A 13,346-nucleotide genomic window follows, 5' to 3' on the forward strand; every position below is an offset into this window, starting at 1 on the left:
CTTAAAATCAACTTATGTTCGAGATTACTCTGACCTGAACTGGAACAAGTAGTCCCTTTGTATTCAGCGAAATTGCCTTCTTGCTTTAAAGCTGACTTGGCAGCAATAGATGCTTCGTTTCTTTTGCTGCGAAGTCCGATTTTCTCTCCGATCGGTAACCGATTCGAGGAGTCGAAGAAAGTTTGAGTGCGGAAGTGCTTTTCCTTGCTCAATCGAAGTCTATTGCCACTTCATCGGACCATGTGATAGCATAATATGGCACCGTGGAGTCTTATTAAAGGGACGTCGTTGTTATTGAATGCCCAGAAAATTACATTTCGGTACAACTCAGCTTGCTGCAAAGCCTTTCTTTCTCGTCCAAACACTCCAGATCTGCACTTCCCTTTACTTCATAGGGCCGAAGCTTTACTAAGAAGGGATTTTTTTATAGAGAGAGAGTAAGGGGATAGCTATATTGCTTGCCACAGCTCTATTCCCTACTCAAAATCCATAAAGGACTTTAAGAGAGGGTGAACATTCTTGTTCTATAGGTAGCACTGCCCCTATTAGAGAAGGGTGAGGGCCGACTTCCATACTTCTGATCTGCTAGCATTGTGAATTACCTTAGACCTGCGCAGCAGAAACGATATGGAGCACCTACTCTACTGGTCGTCTGCTCTCTCGAGGTCGTCCTTCTCCAGGTACAGACAGGACATTACGGGATATCTCCAAAATTCGATGTACTTCTTCAAGTGTGGGACACATCTCATGTTTGCCGAATCTAAAAACCATCGCCTTTGCATCTCAATGCTTCACTACACCTACGATCAGATCCCAGTGTTGGTTCACTTTGGACTTTATCCTCCACCAAATCTTCTGATCTCCTGTTCTCACAACAATCATGCCTTCGAAGGTATGCTTTTTTCATTCGGGGTCTCAAAGCCTTGGGGATAGACGATGGACCCACCATTCTACATGATGCAGCATTTGTAAATCAAATTCCATCAAAGGAGTGGACATTTCTGGCATCTCTTGACACCCTTACTTTTAATAGGGGGCCTTGCCTCATGATTTTCGTGGCAAGCATTTGGCTGTTGACGTGTCCTCCGCACCCACTTGAATGAGTTTGTTCAACAACTAAAAAAACCTTCTTCCTATGTTGTAAGGAAGGGCGAGTACCCCTTGAAGGACCTTTTGTAAAGGACATCTCCAAGATCACAAATCGTCGGGCAAGTTCCCTCCGGGCTCTCCTCTGACCACGAGTGGCGTAATCTGGTATGAACCCGTCCTTGAGGTAATTGTAGAAATCATAATACCATTGTACCCATCGTCCTCGTAATCTTCCTCGTCTTGACTGGTGATAGTTCATCATGTTCCAACTCTCAATAGTCTTCATCCAAGAAGATGAATGAGTCCCGTACGACGGAAGGGCTCTCTGTGATTGGATGTCCTATCTCTCGATGACAAGCGACTCTGTGCTTCGGTGTACTAGCATGTGTACTAGAGCGGCTGAGTATTAATTTCATAAGGGCTAGCGAGTCAGCCAAGCGATTTTCAATTCTTGGAACATGGGTGAAGGTGATCTCCCTAAAGCGCTTGATCAGGTCAATGGCAAGTTCTTGGTACGATATGAGTTGGGGCTCTTTGCTCTTCCATTCTCCCCCCTTACTCACCTGTTAATCTATAAAAAAATCCTTTCCCCTTTTCATAATAATAAGGTTAGCATCCAGCTCTCGATCAAGAGCTACTGCTTCAACAATCAACTGAGCTCAAGAAGTCAGGTTAAGACGTCAACTTATACAGGGTCTTGCCAGAGGAGATGAAAAAGAATTCCTATCTTTAGAAGTCAATCCCACTAAACTACACTTGTACTCTTGACATGAAAAGTAGAGACAAGCGGAGTCAAAGGCCGAGCCTCAACCAGCATAGGGGGACAACCATGCCCATCCAAGCAGAGCAACTAGAAGCCCACTCTACCTTTCTTTCTTTATCTTAGACTTCGTTCTTCAAGGAGACCCATGTGGATTTCCTCTGTTCTGTGCTCTTGAACACTTGATTCCCTTGTGCCTTTAGTTGAAGTATAGGTCGTCGATTCAATCTATCTTGATGGGATTTTTTCTTCTGTTGATTGATGTTCTAGCTAGACTTTACATATTAAACGCAAGAAAAGAGAGAGCTAAGAAAAATAAGGCTTAGGCTTGTATGTAAGGCAATCTATTCAATACCAATGCAATGAAAAGCCTACTTTTGCAGCTATATGAAGGACCATCGTTTTCTCAATTCATGATCTTCTCTTGCTAAAATAGGGGAAGTTGGTAACTAAGACAAGCGAGCTGATCCCACCTTAACTCCATCTTTTGAGGCTAGTCCCTCGATTGGGTAAATGCAAGCGTTCCAATTCTGCTTCCTTTGATCGAACTATAATACGGCAGAAAACTCTTCTGTTGTCGCGCTATATGCAATGCAAACTTTCTATCGGCCAATGTCAATCATGAGAATCCGCATCTCTTATCTTAGAAAAAGGGACATGAAAGGGGAGAGTTTTCTATTGAAACTTTCTCTACCCCCCAAAGCTGGTAGTTAGACTCTTCCAAAGGTAGGGCTAGGAGAGCGATCCACTCAATAGGTTTACTGGAGGTTACTACGAAAGGCTTCTGGCCAAGCAAGAAAAGCAAATAATGTTGAGCGCCCTTACATGATATAGCTTCCCCTTCTCCAGTTAGAGATGATGTTTGAGAATGCTCAACTCGTTCGCAAGTGCTTCATTGTTGAATCTCCTATGCTTAGGCAAGTAATGACAACCTTGGCCCCCTACCGCTCGTGTAGAAACCTGAACTAGCTATAATCCCTTTCCTTCTTTCTTTCCTCTCCCTGGGGTCAAGTCAGTCGTCAGTTGGTCGACTAGCTTCGTTCCCTTGCTCTGTAATGGAAGGTTTATAGGCTTCGAATACTAGTTCCACTTCCTTCAAGCAGGAGAGAATTCATTGATTCAGTTCACGGAAGCCGCTAGGGCATCACTACCAGTCTCTTCCCCGGGTCTTTAACCTCCTGCTTTCTTTTGGAATGGAATCTGTCCTACTCATCGAGTGGTCCAATGTTTACAGGTGGCCCGGTTCCAGCCTTTCAAAAGAGAAAAGAGGAGAGGTTAAATATGCCTTTGTCGATGTACATGAAACTAAGGAGGAATTCTCAGCCTCATTCTTGACGGTACAAAAAGCGAATAGTCAATCCATCTTGTTAAGTGGGGCTTTGGGCCTCGGCTTGAAAGAATCTATAGTTGGCTCAGATCCTCCATCTACAAAGCATAACAGGTTTTCCCAGCACTCTTTTTGACTTATCGATCCTTTTTTAGCATTATTCATCGACGGGCACCTACATACTTGGAAGTCGTGGTAGTGGTCTTAGAGCGGTGGACTCTTTCACTAAGAATTGAAAAAGAAAGGGTAGGCGGGAGGCAATAGACAGTGGACTTAGGTCTAGGACTGACTACTCTGAGACTCAGTGAGGGAAAGCATGCCGAGTACATATATAGCTCTCTATCTCAAGTTTAGCCTTAGTCTCCTCTACCTCCATTCTTTTCCACTGGCCTAACTATCCCTTCACTCCCTCATTTCACCGTTGTTCGGGTCTACAAGGCTGCAGATGGATGCCATGGCCTAAGAAAGATCCTTCTTTTTCTTTGTCTATGAGAAAGACTATTTCGAACATACACAAATTCAGATCTTATTTGCTCTTTTGTTGAATGCCCTTTGCCTGTGTGAACCATAGCTTGAGGTAGAGATGACCCTCGCAAGTCGGTCGCATGGATGAGCCAAGGGGACAAGATGGGGCCATCGTCTTTCAAAGGTAGAATTCAGTGGAGATCTCTGAGTGCAGCACAAACCAGATAGACTGCCCCTTGTATTGCATCATGGGTGAGTGTGATCACAGCTAACGATGGAGTGCTAGACTCAACTCAAGTGGCGAAGAAGCTAAGGGGCTAGATATAAGATGCTTCAATGGCTCATGCCTCAATGGCTTGACTCCCCAATATCCAGTCCCGATCGATGACATAGAGGCATATCTCCTAATTTGCTTTTCCATATTCTCATTATGAGCCCTCTACTGGATCGAGATAGTATGGGGCATATGGCAGTCGTCAAAAGTAAGTTACATAGGTAAATAAAGGTCTCACGCATTTTGGTTTTGCTGTAGCACTCGAAAGAAGAGCGAGGGCCAATAAAGAAGAAGGGTCAAATGGAATATGCAACCTTGTATGTTAAGAAACTAAGCATAAAAGTAAAGAGGATTTGAAGGTCGTGGCAAGGTCATAATATGACATGTTGAGGTCTAGGTAGAGCATAAGGGAAAAGAGAAATTGAGGAAGCTGTAGCTATACTGGTAAAGAGAGAGCCGCTACTATCCTACTAATTGCTGACAGCTTTGTCTCAGGTTAATGATAGGCCAGCAATAGCTTGGCTCGATGGAAAGTAGGTGAACATTGGTTTTCAAGGAAGGGCTTAGGCTTAGACCAAATGGGTACAACTTGAAAGCTGACGATTACTCTAACATCAAACTTAGGCTATGCTTGAAGGCGGAGGAGTGCTTGCTTCGATTTAGTTGGTTCCCTTTTTCTATCCGTGAGAAGGACCAAAAAGATATAAGGGCTAAGCAGCAATCGAAAAACATATTTATAGACGAATAACTATAATATACGCGACTTTTTTTCCTGCCTTAGGTCGGCCTCCACGGCCATCCCTTTTAGGTAGGATCGTTTGTTTAGCAGTGTGAATAAGATGATGCGTTGATCACGCTTTGCATAAGGTTGTGACCTATTCGACCGAACAAAAGCCTTTGCTTCCGAAATGGTGGTTCTTGGTTCTTTTTTGTGTGGATAGAATGTTTTCAATCTCTTCCTGACAGACTAACTTATCTACTCCCACCGTCTTTGGCTTCATGCCTGTTGGCTTAGCCCTCCCACTTCCTTTCTTCACCGGGTAAATGGCCCTCCCTCCAATTCAATAAGACAAAGAACTCCCGCTTGCGCTTTGCTAGGCGGTACTGTCAACCAACAAGGCTTGTTGCCTTTTATTCAGCTTCCACTTCTTCTGATGTTTCGGTCTCTATTTGGGCTCCTTTTATTGATTCCAAACCAGCCGGTCCGGTAGAGGAATCTTTTGATGAAGATACCGATATAGAAAGTCAGTGTCGCCTTGGCCTTGTTCCAGCGGTAGCCCCCTCTGGGCTGTGATTCAAATTCTATCCAATTCTTCCCTGAGAAAGAGTGCCAAATCTAGAGTCCTTTTATCTTGTCTTTTGGATTCTATTCTCTATAAAATGAGCAGTATTGAGATGAGGAGGAACCCAAGGTAAGCAGCAACGGGAGCTCGCAAACAACTGATTGTGAGCTAGATAGAGAGAGAAGAAGTGCACCCACTTTCCTATTATTACTTTACGTATGAGTTTGAGGACTACAATCTATAGCCTTTTGAAGAAGTGATTTTCGCCCTTACTATAGATAGTGCAAGCTGAAACCTTGAAAGGGTCTACCCGAGCTTCTCTTTGTTCGTCAACGGGGGCCCCTCCTCCTTATCTTGTTCTCAAAGACAACATATTGAACCTTTCTATGAGTGGAGGGCTTTCCTTTTGCTTCTTCTTTATTTTGAAGATCTTCTTATGGGCTTTCCTTTTGCTTCTTCTTTATTTTGACTATCTTCTTATGCTGACCCCCCTCCCATAGTATGAAGTAGGTACTAACACACAAGATTGGTAGGCACACCACATGGAATTCCACTTTCAGAAGTCAGAAAAGAAAGATCATTTAGAAAAAGCACTGTGATATCGATCTAAGACAAGTCCTCTCATTGACAAATGGAGTTCACCCTTCTCTTATCAATCTTGAAGATATACTTGTGAAGAGATCAAATCATTCTTCCTTACTATACGATGAAAACTAAACAACCATTCTACGCTATTATGCTAAGAGAAATTCCAACCTATATAAGGTCTGGGACCAAAGAAAAGCCAGAATCATAGGGAGATTCGGAGTCAGTTGAAGATTGTCCATCGGAATCCTTTCTTTATCATCCATTCAGTAGTAGGTCAAACTGGTCTCCAGCCAGGGTAGGTTAGAATTCCTTCCCATGAGCTTATAGTCAGAGCAGGTGGTATAAGCAGAAATAGAAGTAAGCTCATCTAGTTCCAACGATTTACCTAAAAGGTGTGGTGTAGGTGACCTAGCCTGCCCCTCAAAGGAGGCTGGGATAGGGAAGAAAGGAAAAGAGGCCTACTAGAGTACTTAGATAAAAAAAAGAGCAAGCCGCTTCCGCTCTATCGAAAGAATCTTCCTACGAGGTTACATCTTCTTTTATTCCTACTCAAAGAAGAAAACATCTTTCATGAGAAACAGCAAGAAGAGACTATAACTGGCTGCTAAGCGGCAATCACTCAAAAACGAGTCTAATGTAAGGTAGGGTGAGGAGGCTTCAGCCTAATCTAATAACATAGCTGCTATTAGGAAACGGTTCGTCGGTCCAACTGCTTTGAGCTCTCACTCCGGTGCGCAAGTACGCTACCATCACCTTATCGGCCTACATTAGAATCTCACAAAGAATATCATCTCGAACGAGAACACGGATTTGATCTCTTCAAGTTTGCGAGGCAAAGCAAGACAACGGGGTCTATAGTACCCTCCTGTTAGAGAACAAAAGATTTTTCTCCCATTCTACATCAATAAGACAGTTCCATTTCTTGTCAAGTCAGGGAGGAACAGGAAGCATTCGTTGACCGGCGCAAGAAGTTTTAGTGGTCTCCCCTCAAAAGATGTACGGGATACTGATTCCTACCCACTCATAAGCAAGAATAGCTAAGAATTGCTTGCATTTGAACCTTCCTAAAGACAGTCGGCTTTGCCTCGGTGAAAATGCTACCAAAAAGGCCGGGAAAGCTACTCTAAGAAGTGTTCTTATTACAAGATGCGGGTACAATCATCGTATTGGAAATCGGGATTGGCTTACTTCTAATTGAAGGGGAGCCCGCACAAGTATTGGGTTCAAGGGTACAAGACCAGAAATACAGAATTTGAGATGCACAATTGCATTTGTCAGCGTACTCTTCTCAAATGGTTTAGAGCTACCTATTCAATAAGCAACATACCTATTCTTGGGTCAATGCCCAGGGATTATGCCCCTGTGAATCCTGTAGGACCCAAACCACGAGGATATGAATGGAATATATCCACGCAGGCATTGATATGCAGATAATTCATAACAGAGTGAGGTGAAGATAGACCGTTTAACAACAGGTCTTCTAACACCTGAACCCCTACAATGGTTGGTGAGTCTGTCTTTGGTAATCTTATGGGTAAACAACGCCACGTCCTACCTTGGTAAAGGGGTATACGTGATAACCAGCGAGTGTATCGTACTAATAATGGGATTCATCTACATTTTCGATTTCCCACTATTGTCAATACACTATCCAGATCAGTCCAAGGTTGAACAATTGATGCAAATGTCTTATTATTCACAGATATCGCAAGGTTAACAACCTTTGACAATGTGAAGAAAAAAAGAGATATTTGGACGAAGAAGTGAGTGAGTTTGTTAAGCTGCGATTGAACCTAAGTCTTTCCAAAAAGGGTCAATTGAGAAGTTCCCATAAAATTCCTTTCTCATCGAGAATTTACAACAACTGAAACTACAACAAACAAGTCAGCCCGTCGATCTTAACCCTCGTAAGATTTTTGTAAATCCACCTTGATAGCACACCTGGGCTGCCCCCCATCTCTATGATACCCTCTAACTCTTGCAAGATTATCAATTATCAGCAATGCATCTAGCCTTCACAAAGGCTGATTACCTCTTGCTAATTAGTAGACTAGGCAGTAAAGGCTTCAATCTATCCACTAGAACCTTGGAAAAGCATTTGTAGAGGTCTTTTTCCTGAAGTCCTTCATAGAATTAGGGACTGGAACTTTAGGAATCAATGTCAATGCAGTGCTATTCAAACGCCTAATAGAGCATTCACCTCTGAACACCCACGGTCAAGATAGCATCTACCACTTCCTTTCCAACTAGATCCCAATTCTTCTGAGAAAAGAAGGCTCCATCAGGTCTTGGGGCTTTTTGGGGGTAAATAGAAAACATGGCATTTTTTATCTCCTCCTCAGTCATAGGTTTCCCAAGATCTCCTATTTGATTATATGTGAGTCTCTGCTTCACAAACTTAGTCTTGGGTAAGTTAATTCTCAAAAATATCAAGTTGGCGCATCATCTTGTCTTTATGTCGATCATTACAGGCCTCTTGAATGTTCTCTTACCCTATTTTCTTTTTTTGTGCGTAATACAAATTTACTTAAGGAAGTACCATACAATTGATAGGAATTCTCTTGTTGAGACCCTACGAATCAATTGAAACTTTAGATTCATATTAAAACCACGATGATTCACCAAAGTTCCTTAAAAACAAAAGGATCTCTGAGTAGGAACCGTTTGATCATCATTTATTCAAAGATATAATGACTAAAAATCTAGAGAAATATTTGTCCTTTAGTTGAAGTAAGCATGATTCTGAATAAAAAAAAGGAATCGTTCGATTTATGAAATATATCTTTTAGAATTTTTTTTGAACCCGGTCACGAGGTCTGAATAAAAAAAGAAGTACGAATCATAGTTCGAATTTTTATTTATCTATTCCATATAATAGAATAAAGAGTCCGTGTTTCAGATACAAGGCTGAATATCCTACGAGATAGAACCATCTTTATCGAGACGACAGATCCACTCTCTGTACTATAAAATAGGATCAATTATAACAAGTCACACACTCATATTCCGAAAATACCGAAACAAAGGAATTGCATGGTCGAACTACCTAACCTAGAAACCCATGTCCTAAGTGATTCATTTCTTCTTTTTTTTCCTATTTCATATGGCGAAGGCATAGTCTTTTTTTTCTACTAAGTAGAAATAATATAAAGAAAAACTCATTAGCGCCAAGCGTGAGGGAATGCAAGACGTTTGGTAATTTCTCCTCCAGCCAGGATGAAAGATCCCATTGAAGCGGCCAATCTCATGCATATCGTATGTACGTCTGGTGGTACAAATTGCATAGCGTCATAAATAGCTATTCCTGGTATTACCCATCCGCCGGGAGAGTTTATAAACAAATAGATATCCTTGGTATCATCTTCTATACTGACATATACCATGAGACCAACAATTTGATTCGATATCTCACCTTCAACCTCTTGGCCTAAAAAAAGTGATCTTTCTCGATGAACTCGATTGATTAGGATCAAATTGTATCCCTTAGGAATCGTACACGCACCTTTTGATGCATACGGTTCAAAAAATTGCAAAAAAAAAAAAGAATCAATGTGTCAATTACAGACCTATTCCTTTTTTCGTAGCAGGGTTTTCCTCCCGAAGAGGCTTTTTCTTCATTTTTCAAGAAACACGAGTTTTGGTTCACCCCCTTAAAAGAAAAAAACAAAATAATTCACTGAACTTATTGAATCACTCTCTTATTGATGTATTCTTTCATTGAGATCAAAATCACGGTGTAATTTTCTTGTTCCTGAATGGGTCTCTTCAATTCTTGTCTTTTAGGTTTATTCTCTACTCCGGGTAAAGATATGCTCGAATTCTGTTTGCACATATAGGACAAACGATCCTAATACCACTTCTTTTATTAGTAAGTATTAGATTTTATTAGTATTTGATTCAACTTTTTTTTTGAAATTTGCTTCATGTCTTCCACCAAATATTCGATGTATTTATGCTATTACTCTATAAGTTGGGAGTTTGAGATCACTGATCGATATGAATAGTAATAATTTATGATTATAATATTAAGTAGCAATCATACATATATGTATACTACCAAATACCAATTTGATATTTTCTGAACGGAGTCTGGATAGGCTACTCTATTTTATTGTTCCAAGCCAACCATAGATTATTCTAATTGATAATATCTAACCCCAAAATAGAAGGATTAATTGCACGTCACGCGCCGAATTCTTGATGGTTCAATCAATCTTTCTTGGGAGAAAGAGAGGATATCTCGATCGGGGGAGAGAACGGGGGAATTCCATATGACCCAATATGTCAAACAAGTCGCACTATATGTCAACCCAAGCTGCGTCTTCCTCTCCAGGACTTTGAAAAGGTACATTTGGAACACCAACGGGCATGAAGGAAAAAGGAGTTAAGCATTAGAATTTCACTTTGATGCGGAAGCGTAAGAGTGGGTTTCTTGTAGTCATGATATTGTTATTTATCGTATTTTATTCATAGATTGGAAGGTTCATAGAGGAACTCGGAATTCAGAAGATTCTTAATGGATCTTACAGATGAATCGTTCGAATGATGAACAAATATAGATGTATTTGCTTCCAATGGAACCAATCTCCCCATTGTGTATTGATACTTATCGAGTATAGAATAGATCTGCTTCTCTTTGTTCCTATGAGCAGAGTCGTTCGATTATTACCAAGGGCACGGAGTTCACTCTTGACCGAGATACTCCAGTTCAAAGTTCAAGTGGTCAGGGCTTTATTCAAAGGTAAGGTCCATCACATAGTATTTTCCAATGCAAGTTACATAGTGTATATTTTGAAGAAGGGGTATTTCCATGGGTTTGCTTTGGTATCGTGTTCATACCGTTGTCTTGAATGATCTCGGTCGGCTGCTTTCTGTCCATATAATGCATACAGCTCTAGTTTCTGGTTGGGCCGGTTCGATGGCTCTATATGAATTAGCTGTTTTTTATCCCTCTGATCCCATTCTTGATCCAATGTGGAGACAAGGTATGTTCGTTATAACCTTCAGGACTCGTTTAGGAATAAACAATTCATGGAACGGGTGGAGTATCATAGGAGGAACTGTAATGAATCCGGGTATTTGGAGTTACGAAGGTGTGGCCGGGTCACATATTGTGTTTTCTGGCTTATGCTTTTGGGCATCTATCTAGCATTGGGTGTATTGGGATCTATAAATATTCTGTGATGAACGTACAGGCTTTGGATTTTCGCAAAATCTTTGGAATTCATTTCTTTCTCTCAGGGGTAGCTATCTTTGGGTTTGGCGCATTTCATGTCACAGGTTTGTATGGTCCTGGAATATAAGTGTCTGATCCTTATGGACTAACGAGAAAAGCGCAATCTGTAAATCCGACATGGGGCTTTGAAGGTTTTGATCCTTTTGTTCTGGTGGGAATAGCTTCTCATCATATCGCAACTGGGACATTGGGTATATTAGCAGGTCTATTCCATCTTAGTGTCCACCGACCCCAACGTCTCTACAAAGGATTACGTATGGGTAATATTGAAACTGTTCTTTCTAGTAGTATCACTGCTGTATTTTTTGCAGCTTTCATTGTTGCTGGAACTATGTGGTATGGTTTAGCAACTACTCCGATTGAAATCTTTGGGGAAAGAGAAGTAGGGTCTGTCATATGTAGGGAGGGGGAGACTTTCAGCAAGAAATATATCGAAGAGTTGGTACCGGGCTGGTCGAAAATCTCAGTTTCTTGAAAGCCTGGTAAAAAGTTCCCCATAAACTAGCTTTTTATGATTACATCGGTAATAATCTGGCAAAAGGAGGATTATTCAGAGCAGGCTCAATGGACAACAAAGATGGAATAGCTGTTGGGTGGTTAGGACACCTGATCTTTAGAGATAAGGAAGGGCATGAACTCATTGTACGCCGTATGCCTACTTTTTTCGAAACATTTCCATTAGTTTTGGTAGATGGAGATGGAATTGTGAGAGCTGATGTTCCTTTTAGAAGGTCAGAATCAAAGTACAGTGTCGAATAAGTAGGTGTAACTGTTGAGTTCTATGGTGGTGAACTCAATGGAGTAAGTTATAGTGATCCTGCTACAGTGGAAAATATGTTAGAACGTGTCTTCACTTTTGGACATGCTTCATTTGCTTTGCTCTTCTTTTTCGGACACATTTGGCATGGTGCTAGATACTTGTTCAGAGATGTTTTTGCTGGTATCGACCCCGATTTGGATACCCAAGTAGAATTTGGAGCTTTCCAAAAATTAGGAGATCCAACTACAAGGAGACAAAGAGTCTGATACAACAATGCTCTAGTATTTCTCGCCAATATTTGGTTTGGTATATTTCGTATAGAGTACCGAAAATCTGAAATATTGATTCAAATTACTCTTTCTCTATCCCAAATGAATAGGTATGGAAGCTACATAGAATTTCATTGTAAACCACGATCGAATCTATGGAAGCACTGGTTTATACATTCCTGTTGGTATCGACTCTAGGGAGAATTTTTCAAGCTATCTTTTTTGCTTTTTTTTTCAAAAAATGAAATGATTTTTCATTATTTCAATTAGTCCCCATGTTCCTCGAATGGATCTCTTAGTTGTTGAGAGGGTTGCCGAAAGGCGGTATATAAGGCATACCCAGTAAAGCTTACAAGTGAACCAGATATGGAGATGGAAACTAGGGTTGCAGTTTCCATTATTAGAGACTTTCAATTCCACGATAGGATAGGATAGTTTATTTACAATAGAATAGTATACAAAGTCAACAAATCTCATCCAATGCAATAGAATTTATGGTTACACAAAGCGTGGAGGATAGTTCCAGATCTGGTCCTAGACGGACTATTGTAGGGGGTATCTTGAAACCGTTGAATTCGTAATATGGTAAAGTAGCACCTGGATGGGCCTTTATGGGTGTCGCAATGGCTCTATTTGCAATATTTATATCGATTATTTTGGAGATTGAGAATTCTTCCGTTCTACTGGATGGAATCTCAGTGAGTTAGGTACAGAAAAACCAGCTAAAAAAAAGATGAAAAGACTTTCATATCATCTAATAGACTATACTAGCTACATTCATCTACTCCACTCACTCCGGAGGACAGACAGATTATACTCTAGCTGGAACGAAGGCACAGATTATATACCAAGTCTTTCCTATTATCCTAGTCTCGCAGTTGTCAGCTCCTTAGCTTTTTTTTTAGTTACTTGGTTTGTTTGTGTTAGGGCTTTCGAGTTGCACCCCATACTAGTGCTAGTGCTGGTGAAAGCTTCTATGGTAGAGGAAGGGTGAGGGCATTCTTAGTCTTACTGTGCATTCATGCAGCAAGATTCAGGTTGAATGGAGGAACAAAGTCTAGTTCAGTTCTTGCCTACCGGCCTCGAAATAGGCTTCGCCATTTCCTAACAACACAACGCAGGCTAGAAAGGCGAGAGGAGCTATAGTAGCAACACGAAACATGGCCAGAGTCATTCTTTCTAGAAGACATGCTGGCATGCGAGATGAGACTGGAACCAAGGCCAAGGGCAGGAACTCCACCAATAGGACCAAAAGGAACTCGAAAGCACAGGAGCTATTCATCAACTAGAAATCG

The 13,346-nt window shown here is 41.1% G+C and overlaps 1 protein-coding gene across 1 annotated transcript; it reads right to left on the bottom strand.

The window, feature by feature from the left end:
• Positions 1–921: 921 nt before the first annotated feature.
• LOC148779446 (ATP-dependent Clp protease proteolytic subunit-like) lies at positions 922–10,189 on the bottom strand. The gene is made up of 2 exons (XM_088853618.1): positions 10,086–10,189; positions 922–9,248 (listed from the first exon to the last, which is right to left on the bottom strand). Exons 1-2 carry the CDS (start codon positions 10,154–10,156, stop codon positions 8,948–8,950), a joined length of 372 nt encoding a protein of 123 aa, XP_088709744.1. The 5' UTR covers positions 10,157–10,189; the 3' UTR covers positions 922–8,947.
• Positions 10,190–13,346: the final 3,157 nt, after the last annotated feature.

Source organism: Amborella trichopoda, chromosome 12 (genome assembly GCF_054954075.1).
Source record: "Amborella trichopoda isolate Santa Cruz 75 chromosome 12, AtrichopodaSantaCruz75HAP2 v2.0, whole genome shotgun sequence".
In the NCBI taxonomy this organism is placed as follows: domain Eukaryota; kingdom Viridiplantae; phylum Streptophyta; class Magnoliopsida; order Amborellales; family Amborellaceae; genus Amborella; species Amborella trichopoda.